Raw genomic sequence first — 21,365 nt, forward strand, 5'->3', positions numbered from 1 at the left:
TTGACCTCATACCTTGTAATCTCTTTGGACTCCTTGTAAAGTCTAGTACTCACGCCTCCCTGAAGTATATCACGAAGGGCAGCGGTCCTTTGATCGTTAGGTGAAAATCTCGTAGACCCACAATAGACGACCACATCCTCACTACCAAACAACGCAAAGGCGCAGGCGCGAAATATTCAGCACCCCAAACAGGTACGTAGGGGAATTGGTTACTCTGGTAGCCAGAACCAGATCATATCTTAATTAGGTGTATTAGATTTGTCTCGAGAATTATACTCCATCAGTGCAATTAGTTTTGTAATTAGCTTATGTTTAGTACTCCTAATTAGCATCCAAACATCCGATGTGATAGGTGTTAAACTTTAACAGGTGTTTCCCAAGCACCCCCTAAAGCTAGCTCCCTGTTTTGTGATTAAGAGATGGCAACAACAGGCCAAGCCAGCCGACAAAGAAACCTTCCCTGCTTTGCTCCCCCCATGTTCAATCATTATCGCCGGTGTCAAATGGACAGAGAGGGTGATAAACTAGAAGCCCCATCATGCATGATTAACGTAGCACACTGATGGTAGTGCAAGTGGATTTCGGTGCCAACTACCAACGCTTGTACAAGTACGATGTACTCTGTCTCGTAGGTCCTGTATTGTTACATCACAGCCTCATAATCTTTGTATGATTGAAAATGGAGTTCCTCTTAGTCGTTGTGCCAAGGACCAAGAGTCAGCCGGGAACAGCGCTGGGTCAGCTCCACTAGAACGATAGCTTATACATGAACAATAGTTTATCAAGCAATTGCACGATTTCGTATGGTCTAGCTGACCCCAATAAAAGCCAGCCCGCTTCCGGTGCTAACGACAAGCTTCTAGGCTTCGGTCTAGCGGTGGTAGCTATTGAAACGGAGCATAGAGAAGATGGATGAGGGGCGGGTTGGCAAGGTAGTGCGAATACCACTAGCAACATGTGGTAGTGCATCACTCGATAGTTATTGCTCAGAGAGGAAGCTAGATACGTTGAGATTAAAGGGGGCCGAGGCCCCCCTCCTCTCTCGAATATTAACCAAAGCACAAAAATAGCTCTAGCTTGAATCCCTGCATTTGTAGCCAAACTCCACCGTTTTTGAAGGGTTGAAATTAGAAGGTCTGGCAAATCAGGTAAAGGGTAATGTGGCTTGTGAGGAACGAGCGGCGGGCCAAAAAGAGACATGGTAGATAGTGTGGGAATCAATACTAGAGATGGGACATGGTAGATAGTGTGGGAATCAATACTAGAGATGGTTGGCAAAAGCAACAGGAATGGCATACCGTACAACACCCACACTTCCTCAAGTCTTCTGCTTCGCTACGCAGCAGTATAATCCATGGTCTACCTATATACATCTGTTCCTAGTTATGTAGTATTTTTTTCAATTATATGCTAGCGTAGCATACCGTGTTCCCCATTATACAAATAACATGAATGACAAGTGCCCAGGGTGCTCTCTCTCTTGGCTGGAACTACATTTTTTAGGGTGTCTTCTAAAGCAGTGCTAAAATGCGAAAATTCACTTGTTTGACTGTTTCGGGGTGATCCATGGACGCACGAAAACATGAGTTTATATACGCAAAGCATATTGTAAATAATAATTCGGGAAATCCAAAAAGAGGAAAACGAAGACCACGAGCCGAGGCTGGCCTCCACCTGGTCACCACGGCTCGCGCCTCCTCTTCTTCCTCCGCGCATCTTCTAATCTCTCCCTGCATCCCCAAAAGCGCAATCTCTCCCCTTCGCTAAGCACCGCAAGCACTTGCAAAAGACCTCGCATTATTTGTCTTCAATATTCATACAGATTTGAGGACATTAAATTAGTATATAGAATCCTAAAACATAAAGTCGGATTTAGTGCATCACTCCATAGGTAGTGCTCGGACGTTGAGATTAAAGGGACCGATGCCCCCTCCCCTTCAAATATTAGTCCGCTTTTAGTCCATTCAAACAAACTCTTAATAATCAAAGCATAAAAATAGCTCTAGTTTGAATCTCCTGCATTTGTTGCCAAACTCTTGGAAGGTTGAAATTAAAAGTTCCTGGCAAATCAGGTAAGCATAACGTGGCTTGAATGAGTGTAGACGGTCGTGGGAATCAATGGAGATGGTTGGCAAAAAGGAAGATAATGTGTGCACGCAGGCGGGAGGAAGATGGAGCACAATACTTTATTGGTTTCTGACGGTTAGATTTGAATTTGATGGATATGGATGGTCAACTTGTACGTATGTAATGTGGTAATTTTTCAGTCAACTAGGAAATATATTTATATATAGCATCTCCTTATTACAGATTATTTGGCGCGGTTTCCTAGTTTTGGAAAATGTATGATTGGCCAATCAGCAGTGACGGCCTGTTCCATGTTTAGTTTGTAGGATCACTGATCCTACTAGCTAGCTAGGAATCCATACTTCTCCTCATCATGCATGGGGAGATCATGAACATACAAGCCATCGAGTCAAGATCATTATGGAGCTGGTCCAGGAGGGATGAGGGGCATTGCATTAAGGCCAGTTTGGTTTCCCGGGTAGTAGAGCCACACCAATCACTATGGTGATCAGAAGCGCGGATTCTCTGAACTTTGTGAAGGAAAGTCACCGATCACTATGGGCATTGCATTAAGAATTGCATGTTGTGTCTTCAGTTTGCACTCGAGGTAGCATTCGCATTCCACGAATGCCATGCCCCGCCGCTTTCTACTACAGTTTGGCTTGGCCGCTTGGGCACCTGCAGGCTGCAGCGCTGCCCTTGCTGCAACAACAGCTCTCTCCCGGACGACCCGGCTGGCCCACTCTTCCCTTCCGCGCTTCGATGAGAGAGATGCCATGCCAGTCCTCTCATGGCAATCATTGCTCGTCGCTCCCGATCGAGACGCCACGCTGCCTGCTTGGCTTCCTATAGCGTGTGCCGACGTGTATGTACAGACGACGGCGGCGCCGGCCGGGGGAGAGCGCATTTATGGCTGCTCAAGCTTCATGTGGCTCGCTGCCGCCGCCCCCTGCTGCTGCTGCTGGTGTCGTCCTGCTCCTGCATGCACCGAGAGAGCAGCCAGCGATCGAGCTCGTCAGTCACTGTGCCGCAGAACAGGAAGAAACACACTACTAATGCTCAGTTTTGTACTTAGTAACGTAAAGGCAAATTATCGGGTTTCACTTGCCATGGGAATTACTCTCGTGTGCCGCCCAGCCGGAGCCGGGGACGTGGACGGCGGCGGCGGCGCTGTGGTTGTGGCGCGCGACGACGCTCTGGAGGTCCTGCGCCTCCCAGCCGGAGCCGGGGCGGAAGGACCCGGCGCACGAGTCTACCAGCTGCTGCTGCTGCTGCGCCGGTGGGTGGGCGGCCGTGACGAACGACGGGTCGGCGGCGGCGGCGGCGTAGGAGGGGAACGCGGCGGCCGGGTGGTGGTGCGGCGGCGCCAGCACCGCCGTCTGGTAGCGCGCGTCCAAGTCCAGCTCCGGGTTCATCGTCGACAGCTTCATCGACAGGAACTGCCAGGGATCCAAAGCACATTCCAAACGCGATCGAGCTCAGAAAAATTTAGCTTTTTTTTTACCGCGGGAAAAAGGAAAAACTCAACTGCTTGGTTACCTCGACCTGGCGCTGCAGCGACTGCACGTAGTTGATGATCTCGTCCAGCATCAGGGCTTTCCCCGTGATCTGGTCCGCCGCACATTATATAATCCATTAATTAACCAACTCCCCCAAAGGTTAGATCAATCAACTGCTATTAATAACCCTCAAAAATGAATCGATTTTTAAAGGAGAAGCGAAAGGAAATCCTAGTTTGACCACCGGAGCGCGGCCGGGCAGGCTTCAGCTCACCGCAAGGCAATAATTGGGCACTGATCCCGCGCCACCACCCCACCGGAACCACCCGCACCGTGCCATACCAGTTCATTATTAATCGCCGCTCGATTAATTAATTATGCGCAATTGATTAGTGTATCAATAATTTAGTCTTGGATTATTGGATTTGGACCACACGAGCCATTCCGCCTTGGACTGCCACACCAGTACAATACCACGGTCAAAGTTACTGCCGCCGCATGGCTTTTTTAGCAGTACCCGCACACAAAAGTCCAACAAGGGAGGTGAGTGAGTTTTTTTTTATATATAGCTAGCCAAAATTACTGTGCCGAGAGTGATGATCAAGTACTGCGTGAAATCCGGCACAAATTGATCAAGTACTCTTACCTGAAAAATGTGTACCACTAAGGCTCATTTTGTACAATTGTCACGGTTCCTGATGTTTTCTTTTTTGGTCAGATATTTGATCATGCAAATTGTTGTTCAATTTCCATGCATATGATGTCAAATGAAGCTTTTACAATGCTAATGCTCTAGGTTAACCAAATGGAGGCGTCAGTGTAACCAAATGTAATGTAATGTCATGCGCGTTTGGACAGAGCCACAGAGGGCGAGAGAGCAGCGGCGTTACCTTGTTGCAGCCTGGCACGAGGGACTGCAGCATCTTCATCCTCTCGCTAATCCTCTCCCGCCGCACCTACCAATGGAGAAGCAGCCGCAGTCAGCGAGATGATGAGCGTGCATCGTGATCGATACAGGAACGGACGTACCCTCTCCGCGAGGCTGTGGCTATCCGTGGCCTGCCCCCGCCGCGCCCGGACGTGGATGTAGCCCTTCGCCGGCTCCGGCTCTGGCGCCGCCGCCGCGTTGTCACCGCCATCGTCGTCTTTGCCTTCGGCGCCGCCGCCCGCCGCGACCTTCGACCGCTTCGAGCTCGCATTGGCCGCCGCCGCCGGGGTCTGCGGGGCAAAGTGTCAAGTTGCTTAACCGGAGGACAAGCTAAGAAGTGACGGAGGACTCGCCGACTCGGGCCGTGCGTACCATGGCTGAAGATGTGGCCTTGCCCTTCCCCGAGGCCTTGCGCTTCTTCGCCGGCGGCGCGGCATCGGGGCTCCCCAAAGCCGGCGCGCCGAACGACTTGCTGCTGGCGACGCGGGACAGCCGGCCGGTGCCGGCCGTCTCGAGGGCGGCGGCGCCACCGGGGTAGCCGCAGCAGCCGCCCCGGAAGGCCAACGACGCTGCTGCCGCAGCGGCCGGCGAAGCTGCGCCGCCGCGGGGCGGGGAGCTGAGCGGCGTGCTGTAGCAGGAGTTGCTGGCGCTGGCGGCCGCGGCGGCGCCGCAGATGCCGCCGAGGCGGCCGATGAGGTCGCCGATGATGGCCACGTCGTCTCCGCCGGCGCCGTAGCAGCCGCCGGCATTGTGGGACGGGGACGAGACGAGGGAGCTGAGCGCGGAGTCGAAGTGCGCGGCGGCGCCCGAGGAGTCGGGCAGCTGCAGGTCGGCCCACGCCAGCCCGAACCCCTGCATCGCGGCGGCGGCGGCGTCGAGCCCCGGCGGCGTGTAGGAAGCAGAGCCGTAGAAGGGCGCGGCGCCGAGGTCGGCGGGGAAGTCGCCGGGGCCGGGGAAGAAGTGCTCGTCGGCCATTACGACGCGGCGGTGGCGCGGGGAGGCGGGAGGAGGTGGTGGGAGAGAGGACGGGGGGAAGCGGTAGTTGACCCTTATATATAAGAAAAGAGAAGAGTAACCGTATTGGTTGGGTGGGGACCACGCAGCCCATGTAGTATACTCCATGTACTATGCCAATATGCTATGCCCGAGGGCCTCGCACTCGCACGGTAATAAACAGGAAAAGACAACGCGGGGTTGCAGCCTGTCTTTTTAATCAAAAAGTGAAATTAAAAGGGGCTGTACGTACATACTGCAGCTTCTATAGGAACCCGGCTAATGATGAAATCAACGTTTGTTCGATGTGAACAGCAAATGGTTAGAACAAGACACCTATAAACAAAAGATCATTTTAAGATCTGTCCCAAATTACTGGTCCATACATTTAGATTTTTTTTTAAATCAATTTTTTTTTTAATTTTAACCAACAATATCTCAAAAATAATTTATTTCAGGTAGAAACGATTACGTATTATAATAATCGGTTTCATAATACTAATATTATTTTGGTGTCATTAGTCTCTCTAATTATTTCAGTCAAAATTAAAAAGGTTTGACTCTGGAAAAGTTTAACTATAGTATATCTTGGGACAAGGGAGCGTTCTTTTTTTTCAGATACATGACTTTTAATACGTATCTAGATATAGTATAAATTTAGGTACATATCAAAATTTATATATTTAGACAAAATAAAATGAATATTAGGAGAGAGTATCTAATAAGTAAATAAGTAAAAAAGGGTATAACTGAAAACCAATTCCAATAATGAGCAGCGAAAAAGTAGAAAATTGGGCAACATCGTTCTAAGTTTAGTCCAAATCATCTAAGAGAATTTTGTGCTTGTAGCTAGGGGCAGTGGATAGGTCCTTCTTATCCTATATATATCTATGGACCCACCAGAAGGTTTGGACAGTCTTAAATACATGGTTTGATACTGAGACGTATCTAAAATGAAGACTATGACGCAGGACGACGTAGTCTACGTGGCAAGACAAGAACTAGTCAAGGATTAGGAAAAGTACTCTTAGCAATAGGAGTAGAATTCGTCTACTCGAATCTGACTAGTATTCTTGTAAAACAATCGACGTGTAACCTTGCCCCCGGCAATATAAGGTGAGGCAAAGACTCCCTCCAAAGCAATTCAATCCAACCAACACAAAGGACGTAGGGTATTACGCAATCTAGCGGCTCGAACCTGTCTAAATTGTTTGTTCGAGTTCACCTTCGAGTTTCTGATCTCAGCGAGCCCCACGCACTAAACACTACCTCAGGCACCCCCTTCGATAGGTTGCCGAGTCTAAATACCAATAGCTGGCACACTAGGTAGGGGTTGTCGCCGAGAATCCACTAGAGAACTCGATGGCCTAAGTCGTCATCAAGCCGATCGTGGCGTCTGAAGTAGGCGCGACATTCATCTTCGGCTCCTGGGTTTGCATCGTAGATGGTGCTGGAAATTTCTACCGCCACATTGCGTCGACCCTAGAGAAGAAGCAGCAAACCACGAAGCTCCAACGTCGAGCATTGGAGGATCTCGTCGAGAATTTCAACAATTTTTCAATTTTTGACTTAGTCAGAGGCTGGGGGGACGAGTCCGAGTACAACTCGACTTCTCCTGCCAGTCGGATTAACTTTCACGAGCCAGCGCATAAGTCATTGTGCAAGTCGTACTACCACCTGAGTCAATTCCTGTTTGGACTCCGCAACATGACCACTGTTTATCAGGTGGTCCTATCTAGATCACATTCCGACACGGATACAATTGAGGACTTCGACTACTAATCGAACCAGACGAGGAGACCCCTTTATTAGGTCCGCAGCAGGACTTGGTGATCACATCAACTCCCCAAGGCAGATTCGTCTACTGGCCCAAAATGAAGCTACTTGCTCTTGCCAAGAACGACGATTCACACCTCATCGCCTACCTTGACACCCTCCCATACCATGAGGGAACTCTTTTGTCGCCCATCTATGAAGAGGGCGGCACCATCGAGGTCATCACCTCGAGTTCAGGAAGCTACTCTTCAGAATGAGAACTCTTCGCTCTCATCATTGGACAAGAGGGCGAAGAAGAAGAGCAACAGGACAGAAAACCACGACATGAGCGTCTCCTGATGACGTGTTGCAAGATGAGCTCACTGCCAACATTGTCGGAGAAGAGACCGAAGCTCAAAGAACTCGACGACAAGCGAGAAACGCTATAAGAGTAGAGCGCCGCCACCACCTTGCAGTAGACTTACCAATCCAGAACCTAGATAACGCCTTTAAAGCAATTTAAACGCGTCATCATCGTACTCCTCTAGCTACCGTTGCATCTATTGATCTTATGACCCGCGTGATGCCTTAGAACAAGTACACAATATAGTTAGCTCAATTGGCGGAACTCGCTTACGAACAACTCGATCAACAAAATCCAATATAGTCAATTCAACATTCCCCACCCCAGCGTAGTCAACATGGCAGCAGCCATAGAGGCCCTCCATCCATACCAAGCCAACTTGGAGGTGCTAGACCAAGCCAAGCTGGAGCAGAGGGTAGTCGGGCAAGACCCTCGGGAGGCCGTGGTCACTGTGGGGCTAATCCAGAGCCTGAACACCCAGTAGAAGATCTTCACAACAAGATCAACGCCGACTGTGATGCTCATACCATCATCGATGGATGGCACCGTGAACACGAGCAAGAAGTCGAGGACCTAGAAGATGATTCTAACAGGTTTCCTGCCTTCCCAAGATGCGTGAGGAGGATAATTCTACCCAAGAAATTCAAACCTCCAGGCATCACCAAGTATGATGGCAAGCAGGAGCCAGTCTAATGGCTACGGTGCTACTCGCTGTCAGTACAAGCAGCTGGGGGAAACGATGATTTCAAATTCATCTACTTCCCCATCTGCATGGAGGCGGCGCCACTCACATGACTCAAAATCATTGGATAAGAAATCCATCGACTCGTGGAAGGACCTCAAGGTAGCGTTCACCAACAACTACGCAGGAGCAATGCAGCGTCCTAGCAACAGGATCGACTTGTCTCAAGTTAAACAATAAGAAGGTGAGACCCTGCAGAGCTACTTATGTTGCTTTTTTGACAAGGCCACAATCGTGGACATCACAGAGCGCAACATTATAGACTGCTTCTAGAACGGCCTCTACGACCACTGCATGTTCCAGGACTTCAGTAGAAGATGCCCCGTGGATGTCAAATCTCTCAAGATCATGGTACAGGCATGGGCAGATGAAGAAGACAGGGAGATTGAGAGGTTCGAGTCTAATCACAACGAGGGCCAAAACAACAATAATCAGAACAATGGCCAACGCAATGATATGAATCGTAACGATCGCCCTAACAATTACATCCAAAATAGCTACTCGGGAGGTCACAACTACAAGCGAAAGCCAGACAATACTGTTGCAGCAATATCACAGTCGTCCAAGAGAGGTGGCGGCAGGAATCAAGATAGGCCCTCTTCAACGAGCTCCTGAAGAAATAGTGCCCATAGCACCCGTATCACAAGCACTCTGCGATAGATTGTTTCAGTCTACGCAGAGTCATAAAGGACCTGCCGAAACCATCTAGCACCAAAGATATGGGCAAGGCTAAGGAAGATGAAGACGATAGTGACAATGGCAAATACCAGAACCCATCCAACACCATCAACGTCATCTTCAGTGGAACACCGGGTACTGCTACTAAGCGGTCCCAGAAGCTCGTCCTTTGAGAGAATGTCCATTGAACCTGGATCAAGTTTATTTTTGTTTGCTCAAGTTTATTTCTGTCTGGATCGGAGTCTAGTTACGCCTAGATGTGGCCACGACCCCCATGATGCTGGAGTATTTCTTTAGCGAGGTCGCAATTTCTTGGTGTATTGTGTTAGATTTGAGATCCTTCTCTTACCTTGGTCGCTTTAGATCTATCTGCAAGGCCAACATTTGCATCGTTATGGTCATAGTACATTCTATTACTTATATCTAAGACAACTGACCAAATACTTATTGTGCAAGACCTACTATCACATTACTACATTGCTGAAATTCAATCACATGTCATGGTATGTAACGAAACAAGTGATTATCATGCTCTCGTATTCTTTACTTTATTCAGTTGCTTTGTTTAAGATTGAAGTTTGACTTCTGCTCCTTTTATTTGTAGGCCGAAATATTGAAAACAATCCGTGGGGTTGCAGTATCAAATTCTGGTCCTCATGATTTGTAGTCAAAGTCCCTTCCTTGATTATGTGACCATGCAGCCAGCCTCAGCTACAAGCTCAAGATTTGAAGTTTCTTTGGGAGGGCTATAAGAAGCTGCAGAACTAAGACAACAAGTTATTGAATAGGAGCAAATGTTGAACGACTTGAAGATGAAGGCACAAGCTTCAGATGCAGCAATGAAAATGCAGTCTGAGGAGATTGAGAGTTTGAAGAAAGCAGTAAGAGAAACTGAGTACCTCCTTCGTCAACTGCTAAACTTCAGAGGGTAAGGTCAATGTGTTTCTTAGGCATCTACTCATGTCCTCCCAGTTGTTTGTGCTGGTTTGTGAGTATTGTGGTTTGTGCTCAATGTGTTTCTAGGCCAGATTTGTTCTTGGTCAGAGAGATATCATGTGTAGTGGTTTGTGATCCCTTATGGACAATATGCTTTTGCTTGTTCTTTGATCATGAATAATAATGTGTGAAGTGTGATGAGAAACATTTATTTATATGTGTGGTATGTAAAGGTTAATGGTGTTGTCAATTACCGAATTGATTTGTATGTTATAAGAAATTAGATTATATTTTAATTAAGCATTACCTAGGCTACACCCGAAAATAACTAGGTCCAAAATTTCGTGGGCTCGCACCCTCGGCCCATTATTTTGTGGGCCTAAACAAAGTTATGACGTCAACAATTGTTCGGCTAAATCCATTAAGAATTGGGGCTAAACAAAGTTATGACGTCAGCATATGTTGTGCTTGATCCAACAAGAACTGGGTCTAAACCAAGTTATGGCATCAACAATTATTGGGCTCGTTCCAAGAAGAATTGGTCATGAATCAATCTATGATGATAGCAATTATTGGGCTCGGCATAATAAGTTGGGCCTAAATCAATCTATGATGACAGCAATTATTGGGCTCGACACAACAAGTTGGGCCTAAATCAATCTATGACGATAGCAATTATTGGGCTCAGTCCAACAAGAACTGGGCCTAATTCAATCTATGATGAAACAGTTCGTCATAACCGTCATGCCACATCAGACTATGGTTCGACGTGGCATGCCAGTTTATGATGACATGTGGGACAAATTTTCATTCGTCGTTATCTTAGTGACGCACCGAAATAAGGAACGTCACTAGTCGCAATTCGTAATGCTCGACTAATGATGAAGGGTTTTCGTCATTCTCACGTCATAAATTACGGTTTATGATGCAAAAAATATATTTATGACACTTTTTGGTTCATCACTAGTTGGAAGATTTCTTGTAGCGCGCGGAGGAACGCGTCCCTCCGGGCTGCACACCTCGAGGAGCTCTGCTCAAAACTTGATGTCGCTGTGGGCACCGAGGAAGAAGGCGAGGTGGCGGCGTGCCGATAGCTGCGGGGGCGGGTGCCAGCGGCATCTGCACCTTCTGCCTGCGGGAGAAGGCGTCGCCCGCGTAGGGGACGCGTCGCTGGAGGGGAGGGGCGGCGGGTGGGAGGCGGTGGTGCACTGGGAGGGCTGAGGGCATGTGGGGAGGCGTGAGGGGAGGGGTGGCGCGGGGACTGGTGGGCATAAATGAATGAGGAGTATTTTGATCTTTTGTTGGTTTAGCTGCTTTATTAGCTAGGTTCAACCATCTAAAAATTTTTAGTTGCAGCTAATGTTTAGCTGGATCTTGTTTGGATCCAAAGTGGCTAAATTTAGCAAGTAGCTAAATTTAGCTAGCAACCTTAGCCGGTTAAAATTTTAGCTGGTGGATCAAAATAGAACCTTAGCTAGGTTGAACTAGACAATTATATAGTTATTATCATGCTAGCTATAAAAGGGCCCTTAGCTAGCTCCGTTTGCATCAACTGCATGTAAAATTTGCTACTCCCTCTATCCTTAAACATAGCTACGTTTAGATTTTTTCAAATTCAAATATTTTTAACTTTGACTGTGAATAGAAAAATAATCATAGAGACTAATGATGTAAAAATAATGTTAGTAGATTTATCATGAAACCAACTATTATAATATGTAACCTTTTCTATTTGAAATAAATTATTTTTAGAAATATTGTTGGTCAAAGTAAAAAAGATTTGATTTTTTAAAAAGCTAAACGTAGCTATGTTTAATTAGTTGCTAGATCCAAACGAATCCATCATTCACTTCCACCATTGATATTCGACCAGACTCGTTAAATAAGTAAGGCTAATATGTCCGGCAATTACTGTAAGTGTGCATGTATAATTAATTCTTCTTGGTAATCCATCCGATTAAGAAGAGTTATTAGGAGTATTTGGAATTTTAGCATTGCTACTATTTCATCTAAAATTTTATGAACGAACATTTTTTGTGGTACGGATGAACGAAGGAAGTATCAATTATTTGTGGGACGGAGGAAGTACCAATTATCCGGATGGTGCAGCTAACTGCAAACACAGCAGCCCGATAGACGGATCCCATTGAATTCCTCTCCTGTAGGTCTGGGACATGGTTTGCCCAATCATGGCAGCGCAACGGGTATCGCGCGCGCAATCCCCGCCGCCCGGCCGGCCGGCCCGACTGGGGCTGACTGCGCGCATGCTGGACCAGCCAACACCGCGCGCGTCGCGTCGACTTTATTGTTACCGGATCAGTAGGAAACCGATGACTGCGTTACGTACAAAATTGGACCGTGTGGTGACGGTCATGCATTCTGAATCTTTATTTTAGCTTCCACAGTTAATTGGCAATAATGTTATCTAATGCCTGGATTAGGTCTGTTTGCTTCAGCTTATTTAGCCGTCTTATCAGCCACTAAATAGTATTTTTCTCTCACAACAAATCAGTCGTTTCAGCTTTTTAGCCGGCTAATAAGCTGAAGCGAACATACCTAAGCCATCCATGATGATGTTTTTTTCAGCATTATTGCTGCCCACCGAGCCTATATAGTCGGTTCACAGTTTGACACGAGGCATCTGGTGATCCGGCCGGTCATCAAGATCCACCAACCACTGCACGTACGTTTGGTTGCCTTTGGCTCTACATGAATTTTGTTTTGTTCCCCGTAATCAAAGAGGAGGGGCTACACACAATTATACAACGACAAAAAGAATGCTGCGTTTGCTACATACGTATTGATGTTGATGAGCTTCCGGGATGCTTCTTGCTCGTAGAGAAATGCATGCATGTCCGTTGCATTCCCGTGATTATTTGATTCAACGTTGATCGAATTTACCATGTTGCTCATGGAAATGCTAGAGTCAGATTGAACCGGTAGTATTCGATTTTAGTCATAATGCGTGCACCGCTGCATTGGCAGATCAAATGAGCCTCTGACGCCAAATGCATAGACCGGAGGTCAAGGAAAAACAAACCGATGTAGTCATAATATTTTGTTTGGTCATGCTGATGATTTGAATAATGTTTGCGAAAGAAGACTACTTTGTTGGTTCAAATTGAAACAGAATGAATGTCTCTTAAATCGGACAAGTACTTTTAGTGATTTATTTAACGGAAGTAGTATATATTTTATAATTTGAGTTAAATACACCGGGCAGTTCCTAAACTTGTCCCGCTGTGTCACCTAGGTTCATGAACTCTCAAAATGCATTTCTAGCACCCTAATCTTGTTAAGTGGTGTACCACAAGTCCATTCCATTCCACGTAGACTCCAAATGCTGACGTGGTATGATGACTGGACTTGCTAGGCAGTTTCTGCTAACGCATTTCGTCGATCATGTCGTGGGCTAGTTCTCGCCCGTGGTGCCCTTCGTGTTGACCGTCCTCGCTCGCGCTGCTGCCGGCATCCACCTGTACCGTGGCCCGCTGCTGCCCACCGCGGTATGGTGCGCCATGCTGCTACTCAAGGCGGCAGCGCCATCAGTGGCCGATGCGGCGGTGGGCGAGGCGTGCAACGAGGACGCGGGAGGCAGTGCTCGAGGTCGACGAAGATGCCGTGCTTCATCCACGCGACCACCAGCTCGACGGCGGATGCGAACTTCTCCCTCGTTACCTTCCTGACGCTGACCAGCACGTCCCTGTCCTAACCCGCTCCCCGCAATAAGAGACGGAAGACGGTGCCCGCAGTGGCATGAGCTGCACGATGACCACCAAGCTATAGATGCAACCCTGCGATGGATGAGCTCCTTCCAAATCATGGAATGCAAGAAGCTAAATGGACGAATCAATTTCTTACACCCCATCTCGTTCGTCCCTGCGCAAGATCGTCTCTTCGAGACTTCGCCGGCCGAGCCAACACCAGCCGTTGCTGTCCGCCAAAGCACTGCCGACCACAATGTACCGTGCCGATCCACCGTCACCACCCGTGCTCTCGCCCCAGCCGCTGCCTACCTGCGCCGCCGAGCCTGCCATCTCGTCCAGTGGGTCGATGCCGTTGCCTTCCACCGCCGGTGACCACACCAGCACGCCGAAGGACCCAACCTGAGCTCAGCACCACCGCACCTCGTCCTAGATGCCGCACATCGGAAGCCGACCCCTAGAAGCAGTCGTCGGCCATGCGCAGCGCAGGCCAGAGAGCCGGCGATGGCCTTGGCAATTAACTTTTTGCACGGAAGACCCTAAAGAAAAAATTTTTGGTGGGGACGGTCCACAAAGGCCTCACCGTGAGGACCTGCTCTCGATTTCTGCCGCGTGGCCACCCGACCACATCGACGCTCGCTCCCTCGTTTGTAAGGCAACGCAGGCTCGCGCGCTCATTCGCAGGGAACGCAGGCTCGCTCGCTCGCTCGGCTCTCTCCAACGGCTGCTGGGGCTCTTGCTCGAAATTGCAGCGGCGATGGTGGACGACGGAGACGACAGCAACGGACAATGGTGCAGAGGCGGCGAACGACGGCTAATGCGGCGGACTTTTGAATCACAACCACTAATGCAAATAAGACATTTTCGAACCACAGCTACTAATGCAAATAAGACATTTAATTTGGTCATAGTACTAGCTAGCTCCAACGCCCCGATCAATGTAAAAATTCATGTTCATCTTCATCCGTTTCATGGGATACGTTAGGTCAGAGGAGACACAGTATGCTAGAGAGAAAAATGCGTTTGCATGTCATACTCGAGGCATCCCATCATGTGAAGCCCAGAGGCAGTGGCGGCACTGGACGGCGAAGGCGACGGCGGAGGAGGACGAGGTGGTCGTAAGGGGCGCCAGTGGGCAAGGCGACTTTGGCGTATTACGACAGCTGCGGTGGAGGATGACGGATGCGACGGCAATGGAGGATGAGAGAGATTGACGGGATATTGGCCGGATAAGGGGACTGAGGTGGACCACGGCAGGACAGCGGTGGCAGTGGCGTAGGAAGCTGGAGGCGACAACTTGCGGAACAGATGTGGCAGCAGCTCTCGACAAGGAAGAAGTAACTGAGCCGTCCACTTGGAGACGAGTGCCTGAGCTGCACGCGTTGAGCCGAGCGAGTACGAGCGTCGTGGTCGCTGAGGTGTCGATCCGTTCGGGTGGTCACGCGGCAGAAATCGAGAGCAGGTCCTCATGATGAGGTTTTTGGGGACCGTCCCTATCTAATTTTTTTCCAACCCTAAAGTGTTGGAAATGAAGAGACAGTACCTCATCAGCATGCCACATCAGCATCAAGAGCCCTCGTGGAGGGGTATGGACCTACGATGCACCACTTAACATGGTTTGTTAACGTAAAAAATGCATTTTAAAAGTTCATTGCACAGTGAGACAAGTTTAGGTAAAAAATGCATTTTGAAAGTTCGTGGCACAGTAAGACAAGTTCAGGGACCCCGGTGTATTAAGATAAAATTGAATTACCAGCCTGTGACCCTGTGTATTCATTTCCAAGAGCCAATTGTGCTAGGCTCTATGATGGGCCTAATTCCCATGGGCCATGGGCTAAGGCAGCTACACCACAACCAGCACAGGCATGGCGATTCGCCCGCTGCGTCACTGATCCTCCAGCGGCGCCGCCGCTTCCTCCTTATTGGCACAGGCGTTCGACGATGATGGCTAGCGGCGGCAAGCCCGCTTCACCAAGGATGGTGGCGCTTGCGCGCGCTGTTCTCGGCTAGAGGCGGCACTGCAGCGTGGTCAACGCCGCCCGAGAGGAAGGAGAACAAGGTAGCCCGAATCTCCCGGTGCAATGGCCCGCGCCCACCTCTCCACGGTCATCGCCATCCCCACCTCCTCATCGACGCCTCTACAGCGCGCTCCCCAGGTCGCCTTGGCCGCCGCCACGGAGCGCGTGAGGGACGGGACGCTCAGCCCGGACGACGCGCACCACCTGTTCGACGAACTGCTGAGGCAGGCCACCCCCGTCCCTGGGCGTGCCCTGAACAACTTGCTTGCCGCACTCGCCCGCGCGGCGCCCTCTGCCGCCTGCAGCGATGGCCCCTCCCTCGCCATCACCCTCTTCAACCGCATGTCCCAGGGTGCTGGCCCGCGGGTCGTGCCAACCACGGTCTGCACCTATTCCATCCTCATGGACTGCTGCTGCCGTGCAGCACGCCCGGACTTGGTACTTGCCTTCTTTGGCCGCCTCCTCAGGTTGGGGCTGCGGTTGAATGCCTTCGCCCTCGGCAACCTCCTCAAGGGGTTCTGCCAGGCAAAGCGTACAGACGAGGCTTTGGACATGCTGCACCACCTCCACTGGATGCATGGACTAGACTGTGAGCCTGATGTCGTCTTGTTCAATATAGTCATCAATGGCTTCTTTAAAGAATGCAAAGTAGACAAAGCGTGCAATCTCTTCCATGAGATGATCCAGCTGGGAGTTCGACCTGATGTGGTGACTTACAGCACGGTTATTGATGCACTATGCAAGGCCAGAGCAATGGACAAGGCAGAGGTGGTCCTTCGACAGATGCTAGATGAAGGTGTTCAGCCCAATTACAAAACATATAGCAGCCTGATTCATGGATATTCCACTCTGGGAGAGTGGAATGAGGCGGTTAAGGTATTCAAAGGAATGACTAGCCAGGGTGTTCTGCCTGATGTTGTCACATGGAGCTCGTTCATGTCTTCACTTTGCAAACATGGAAGGATCAAGGAAGCTAGAAATATTTTTGATTCCATGGTTATGAAAGGCCAAAAGCCTAATGCCGTCTCTTACTCTATCATGATTCATGGGTACGCCACAAAAGGATGTTTCGATGAAATGGCTGATCTCTTCAATTCCATGGTACGAAATGGTATCGTTCCTGACCGCAAGGTTTTCAACATACTGATCAAAGCGTATGCTGCACGTGGGATGATGGATGATGCTATGCTTATGTTTGAAGAAATGCGGCAGCAAGGAGTGAACCCAAATGTAGTCAACTATGCAACAGTAATTGACGCGCTTTGCAAAATGGGTAGGCTGGATGATGCTCTGGAAAAATTCGGTGAGATGGTTGATCAGGGAGTATCACCTAACATAGGTGTTTACCAATGCCTGGTTCTGGGTTCTTGCTCTCTTGGTGATTTTGGGAAAGCTAAGGAATTGATATCTGAAGCAATTAACAAAGGTGTGTTCTAATAATGTGTTCTTCTATCCTATAATAAACAACCTGTGCAAAGAAGGAAGGGTAACGGAGGCACAAGATATGTTTGACTTCATTATAAGTATAGGTCAGCGGCCTGATGTTGTTATGTACAGTTCACTGATGGATGGGTATTGCCTTGTTGGCCAGATGGAGGAAGCGCTTAGAGTACTTGATGCTATGGAGTCAGCTGGCCTCAGACCTGATGCTGTTGCTTATGGTACACTTCTTAATGGCTATTGTAAAACTGGAAGGATTGACGATGCTTTGAGTCTTTTCAGGGAAATGTCACTCAACGGGGTTAAGCCCACAACTTGTATTTACAACATCATACTTGATGGGTTATTTCGCGCAGGGAGAACAGTTCCTGCAAAGGAAAAATTCCATACAATGATTGAATCTGGCATACCAGTGGGCATTGACACGTACAATACAGTTCTTCGTGGACTTTGTCAAAATAACAGCGTTAACGAAGCAATGGAGCTGTTTGAGAAATTACGAGCTATGAGCGTGAAGATCGATATCATAACTCTCAATATTATGATTTGTGCAATGTTTAAAACCAGGAGAATAGAAGAAGCCAAGGAAATGTTTGCTACCATCCCAAACAATGGGCTGGTGCCTTCTGTTAAGACTTATAGAATAATGATGACGAATTTCATAAAAGAAGGATTGCTGGCAGAGGCTCATGATATCTTTTCAGCAATGGAGAAGACTAGCTGTGCTCCCGACTCCAAAATGCTAAATCTTGTGGTCAGGCTCTTACTGAAGGAAGGTGATATATTGAGGGCTGGAAGTTACCTTTTTAAAATTGAAGAGAAGAATTTTGCACTTGAAGCTTCAACCATTGGATCGCTGATCTCTGTCTTCTCAAGTAAAAAGACATGCCAGAAATACATAAAATTGCTCCCTGAAAAGTTCAATTTTCTTGTGGAAGCCAGCCACAGTTGATATGTTATATGTGGCCTTAAATTCCCAGAACACTCTTGAGTTTTGTTTGACGCAAAGAATATTATTCATACACAACCAGTAGGTGTCTGGTCCTCCTGTTTTGTTCATTTTGTGTTTAAATCTCAAGAATGAATATTAGAATTAATTTTTTTCCTTACTGTTGTATATTAGCTATGGCGCAACTGATCGAGTTTGATGGATATTGGGATAGATGACTTCTGAGTTCTGACTGGGAATACTCATATGCTTTTTCACATGATGCATGATGGATATATTTGCAATATACGCAAGCATGCGAGGATCATGCGCTAGGCACCTTGATTCTGTATGGTGTTAACTCAAACTGTAAACTGTTAGTTTGCTTCACGTGAGCAAATTTTTGACAGATGCCATTCTTAGTGATCTGCTTCATATGTAGACGTCCAATTGTTGTCAGTTTGACGAACTTGGTTATCTGCTGGATGAACATTGCGTTGTCGGTGAGATGGAGGAAGTACTATGAGAGTAATTGCTGCTATGGAGTCAGCTGGCCTTGAACCTGATGGTGTTGCTTATGGTACACTTCTTAATGTCTATTATAAAATTGAAAGGATCAACGATGGATTGAGTCTCTTCAGAGAACTGCTTGAAATGAACATGAAGATGATAGAAAGTAGAATACCGGTGAGTATACAACGTACAATACAGTTCTTAGTGTGATTTTGTAAAAGTAATTGATCTGAGGATGCAATCACGCTATTTCAGAAATTGCGTGAAATGGACATGGAGTAAGCTTGATATCATAACTCTGAATATCATGACTTTTGAAATGTTTAAATCTAGGAGAATTGAAGAAGATAAAGACTTGCTTGGTTTCCTTGAGGAATGCCTGAGATTTGGGAGGCCCGGGATGAAAATAAAAATCGGGACCCTTTAATATAAATATTATAACAAATATATATAAATGTTACCAATAAATACTTAAATGCATCTAAAAGCAATATTCATAACAAATTATTTATACATATTACTTTCAAAATTTCTTCTAACATTCCTCGATGCAAAGTCACTTATGATAAGGTTGATGTTGTCAATCTCATCCAACAATTTCTTCTCGATGTATAATGTTGTAAAACCGTTTAACCTCTCCTGAGTCATTGTTGACCTCAAATAGTTGCTTAATAACTTCAACTTTGAAAAGCTTCTTTCAGCCAATGCGACAGTCACAGGCACAGTAAACGGAGACATAAGGATAACAATCCACATCTCTGACTTGCTCAAAAATCTTCATAGCAGACATTACACCATCTGGCAATGTGAATTTCATAATCTTTAATTCAGAAATAAGATCGTATACCTCAACATCAGATGAACCATCAAAAGAAAAAGTTTCTGTAAATTTAATGCAACATTCTTCAAGTTTATTATCATTTAATGACTTCAAAGTGCTTGAGCTCATCAAAAATCTGAATATATCTTTAAACACCATAAGTTCTTCAAATCTCTTCTTCAAAGAAGCGATCGCCATATCAACCAAAACAAAAAAATATTCAACTTCAAAAGCCTTCTCAGCTTTAAGAATTTCTTCTTGGTAATTACTTTCATCAAACTGTTTCTTCCTCGTAGCACGACGTTTTTCTGGAAATGATGCCTCTACACCCATGTCTGTTGCAATACCTTTGACGATGATCAGACTAGAAGAAAATCCCTCATTTCTGTAATTCTCAAAGTATTGCGTTATACCTGGTATTTGCTTCAATGTAGAGTCAATGCACATGGCTGGCGATTGCAACTTCTTGCTCACTTTATTTACAGCAAATAAAATATCATGCTAGATAACCATATCAAGTAGAAACTCAAACTACCAAGTGCATCAAATAAATTTTTTGCATCACTTCTATCCTTAGGTTCAATGTCAGAAGCATGATGTAACTCAAACAAAGCAGATCTTAACTCAGTAGCTTGATATTTTATTGCTGTAACACTTCTGATTCGACTCTCCCAACGAGGATTGAATAATGATTTCACAGTTAGACTAGGAACATGTTTAAGCAAAACATTCCACCTTTTCATAGAACCAGCAAATAATACATATATGCGTTGAACAGTTTCAAAAATTAAAACAGCTTTCTCACTAGATTTTGCCATATCACAAAGAGTAAGATTTAGACTATGGCACGCACATGGCATATACAATGCTCTTGGATTGATATCAAGTAACCGTATTTTTACCCCTTTATATTTTTCTTTCATATTAGAACCATTGTCATAGCCTTGACCCCTTATGTCACTAATTTTTAGACCAAAGGACTCCATAGATTCAAGCAATATATTAAAAAGCCCCAAAACAGATGTGTCATCCACCTTCAAGAACTCCAAAATGTACTCCTCAATTTTTATCTTGCCATCAGACAAATTAACACATCAAACTAATAAAGTCATTTGTTCTTGATGATTGATATTAGGGGTACAATCTAGGATAATAGAGAAATACTTGGCCTCTTTAACAACCTTTGTGATAGAACTTGTGATATCAGAAGCCAAAAGAGATATCAACTCATTCTGAATTTTATGACTGAGATAATGATAATGAATTTCTTTGTTCTGAATGCGTCTAAGGTGGTATTGCATTACCAAGTCAAATTCTGCAATCATCTCAGCACAAGCTAAAAAATTACCATTACTATCATTATAAAGCTGCTCACTGCTTCCTCTGAAAGCCAAATTGCATTTACCAAAAAAATTCACAATGGCTATTATTCTTAACAAAACTTGCCTCAACCGTTCTTTCTCCTTTGTGATTTGCTGCTGCAATTCTTTGTCAATTGTTTCGTTTTTTCGCAGTCTAGCTCTCAAATCATTCCAACTATTCATGTTACTAATATGCTCAACACTATTTTCATGTTCTCTAAGCTTCTCACTAATATGCCTCCAATTTCTAAACCCATCACCTACTAAGGAACTACGACTCTTGCTAGTGCTAGACTTGAAGATCTTACAGCAGAAACAAAAAACTTTATCAACATGCTTTGAATAAACTAACCATTTTCTATCATGTACCTCTCCATTGCTTAATTTTCTAGAATAATGAACACATCAAAAATGTCTTGAGGCAGCATCTAGAGGAAATTCAATATTTTATTCTCTTATAGGCCCTTTCTCAACTAACATGTCTCTTGCTTTATTATCAAGATTATTATCCCAATTTTTTGGATTATAAATACTAAAGTGTAAACTGGTTCCTCATCAACACTAGCAGACTGTGCATGTGCACCTGATGCATTTACTGTGTTCTTAGAGTCACTTACAT

The 21,365-nt window shown here is 46.4% G+C and overlaps 1 protein-coding gene and 1 pseudogene across 1 annotated transcript; one reads left to right on the forward strand and one right to left on the reverse strand.

Moving 5' to 3' along the window:
* Positions 1-2,598: 2,598 nt before the first annotated feature.
* LOC101776429 (transcription factor bHLH78) lies at positions 2,599-5,499 on the reverse strand. Its single transcript, XM_004977844.3, has 6 exons — positions 4,867-5,499; positions 4,596-4,784; positions 4,457-4,522; positions 3,607-3,675; positions 3,176-3,506; positions 2,599-3,045 (listed from the first exon to the last, which is right to left on the reverse strand). The coding sequence occupies exons 1-6, from the start codon at positions 5,467-5,469 to the stop codon at positions 2,975-2,977; spliced, it is 1,329 nt and encodes a 442-aa protein (XP_004977901.2). The 5' UTR covers positions 5,470-5,499; the 3' UTR covers positions 2,599-2,974.
* A 10,128-nt stretch (positions 5,500-15,627) lies between these two features.
* LOC101777235 lies at positions 15,628-18,076 on the forward strand (annotated as a pseudogene).
* The last annotated feature ends 3,289 nt before the right edge of the window (positions 18,077-21,365 follow it).

The sequence above is a fragment of the Setaria italica genome, chromosome VII, assembly GCF_000263155.2.
Source record: "Setaria italica strain Yugu1 chromosome VII, Setaria_italica_v2.0, whole genome shotgun sequence".
Classification (NCBI taxonomy): Eukaryota; Viridiplantae; Streptophyta; class Magnoliopsida; order Poales; family Poaceae; genus Setaria; species Setaria italica.

Bases quoted from the DNA above. Each gene is read 5' to 3' on its own strand.
- LOC101776429 (XM_004977844.3), bottom strand. From the start codon at position 5,469: ATGGCCGACGAGCACTTCTTCCCCGGCCCCGGCGACTTCCCCGCCGAC. The intron at 3,676-4,456 runs GTAACGCCGCTG...GCGGCGGACCAG, and splicing joins TCGTGCCAGGCTGCAACAAG to ATCACGGGGAAAGCCCTGAT. The intron at 3,507-3,606 runs GTAACCAAGCAG...GATCCCTGGCAG, and splicing joins CGCTGCAGCGCCAGGTCGAG to TTCCTGTCGATGAAGCTGTC.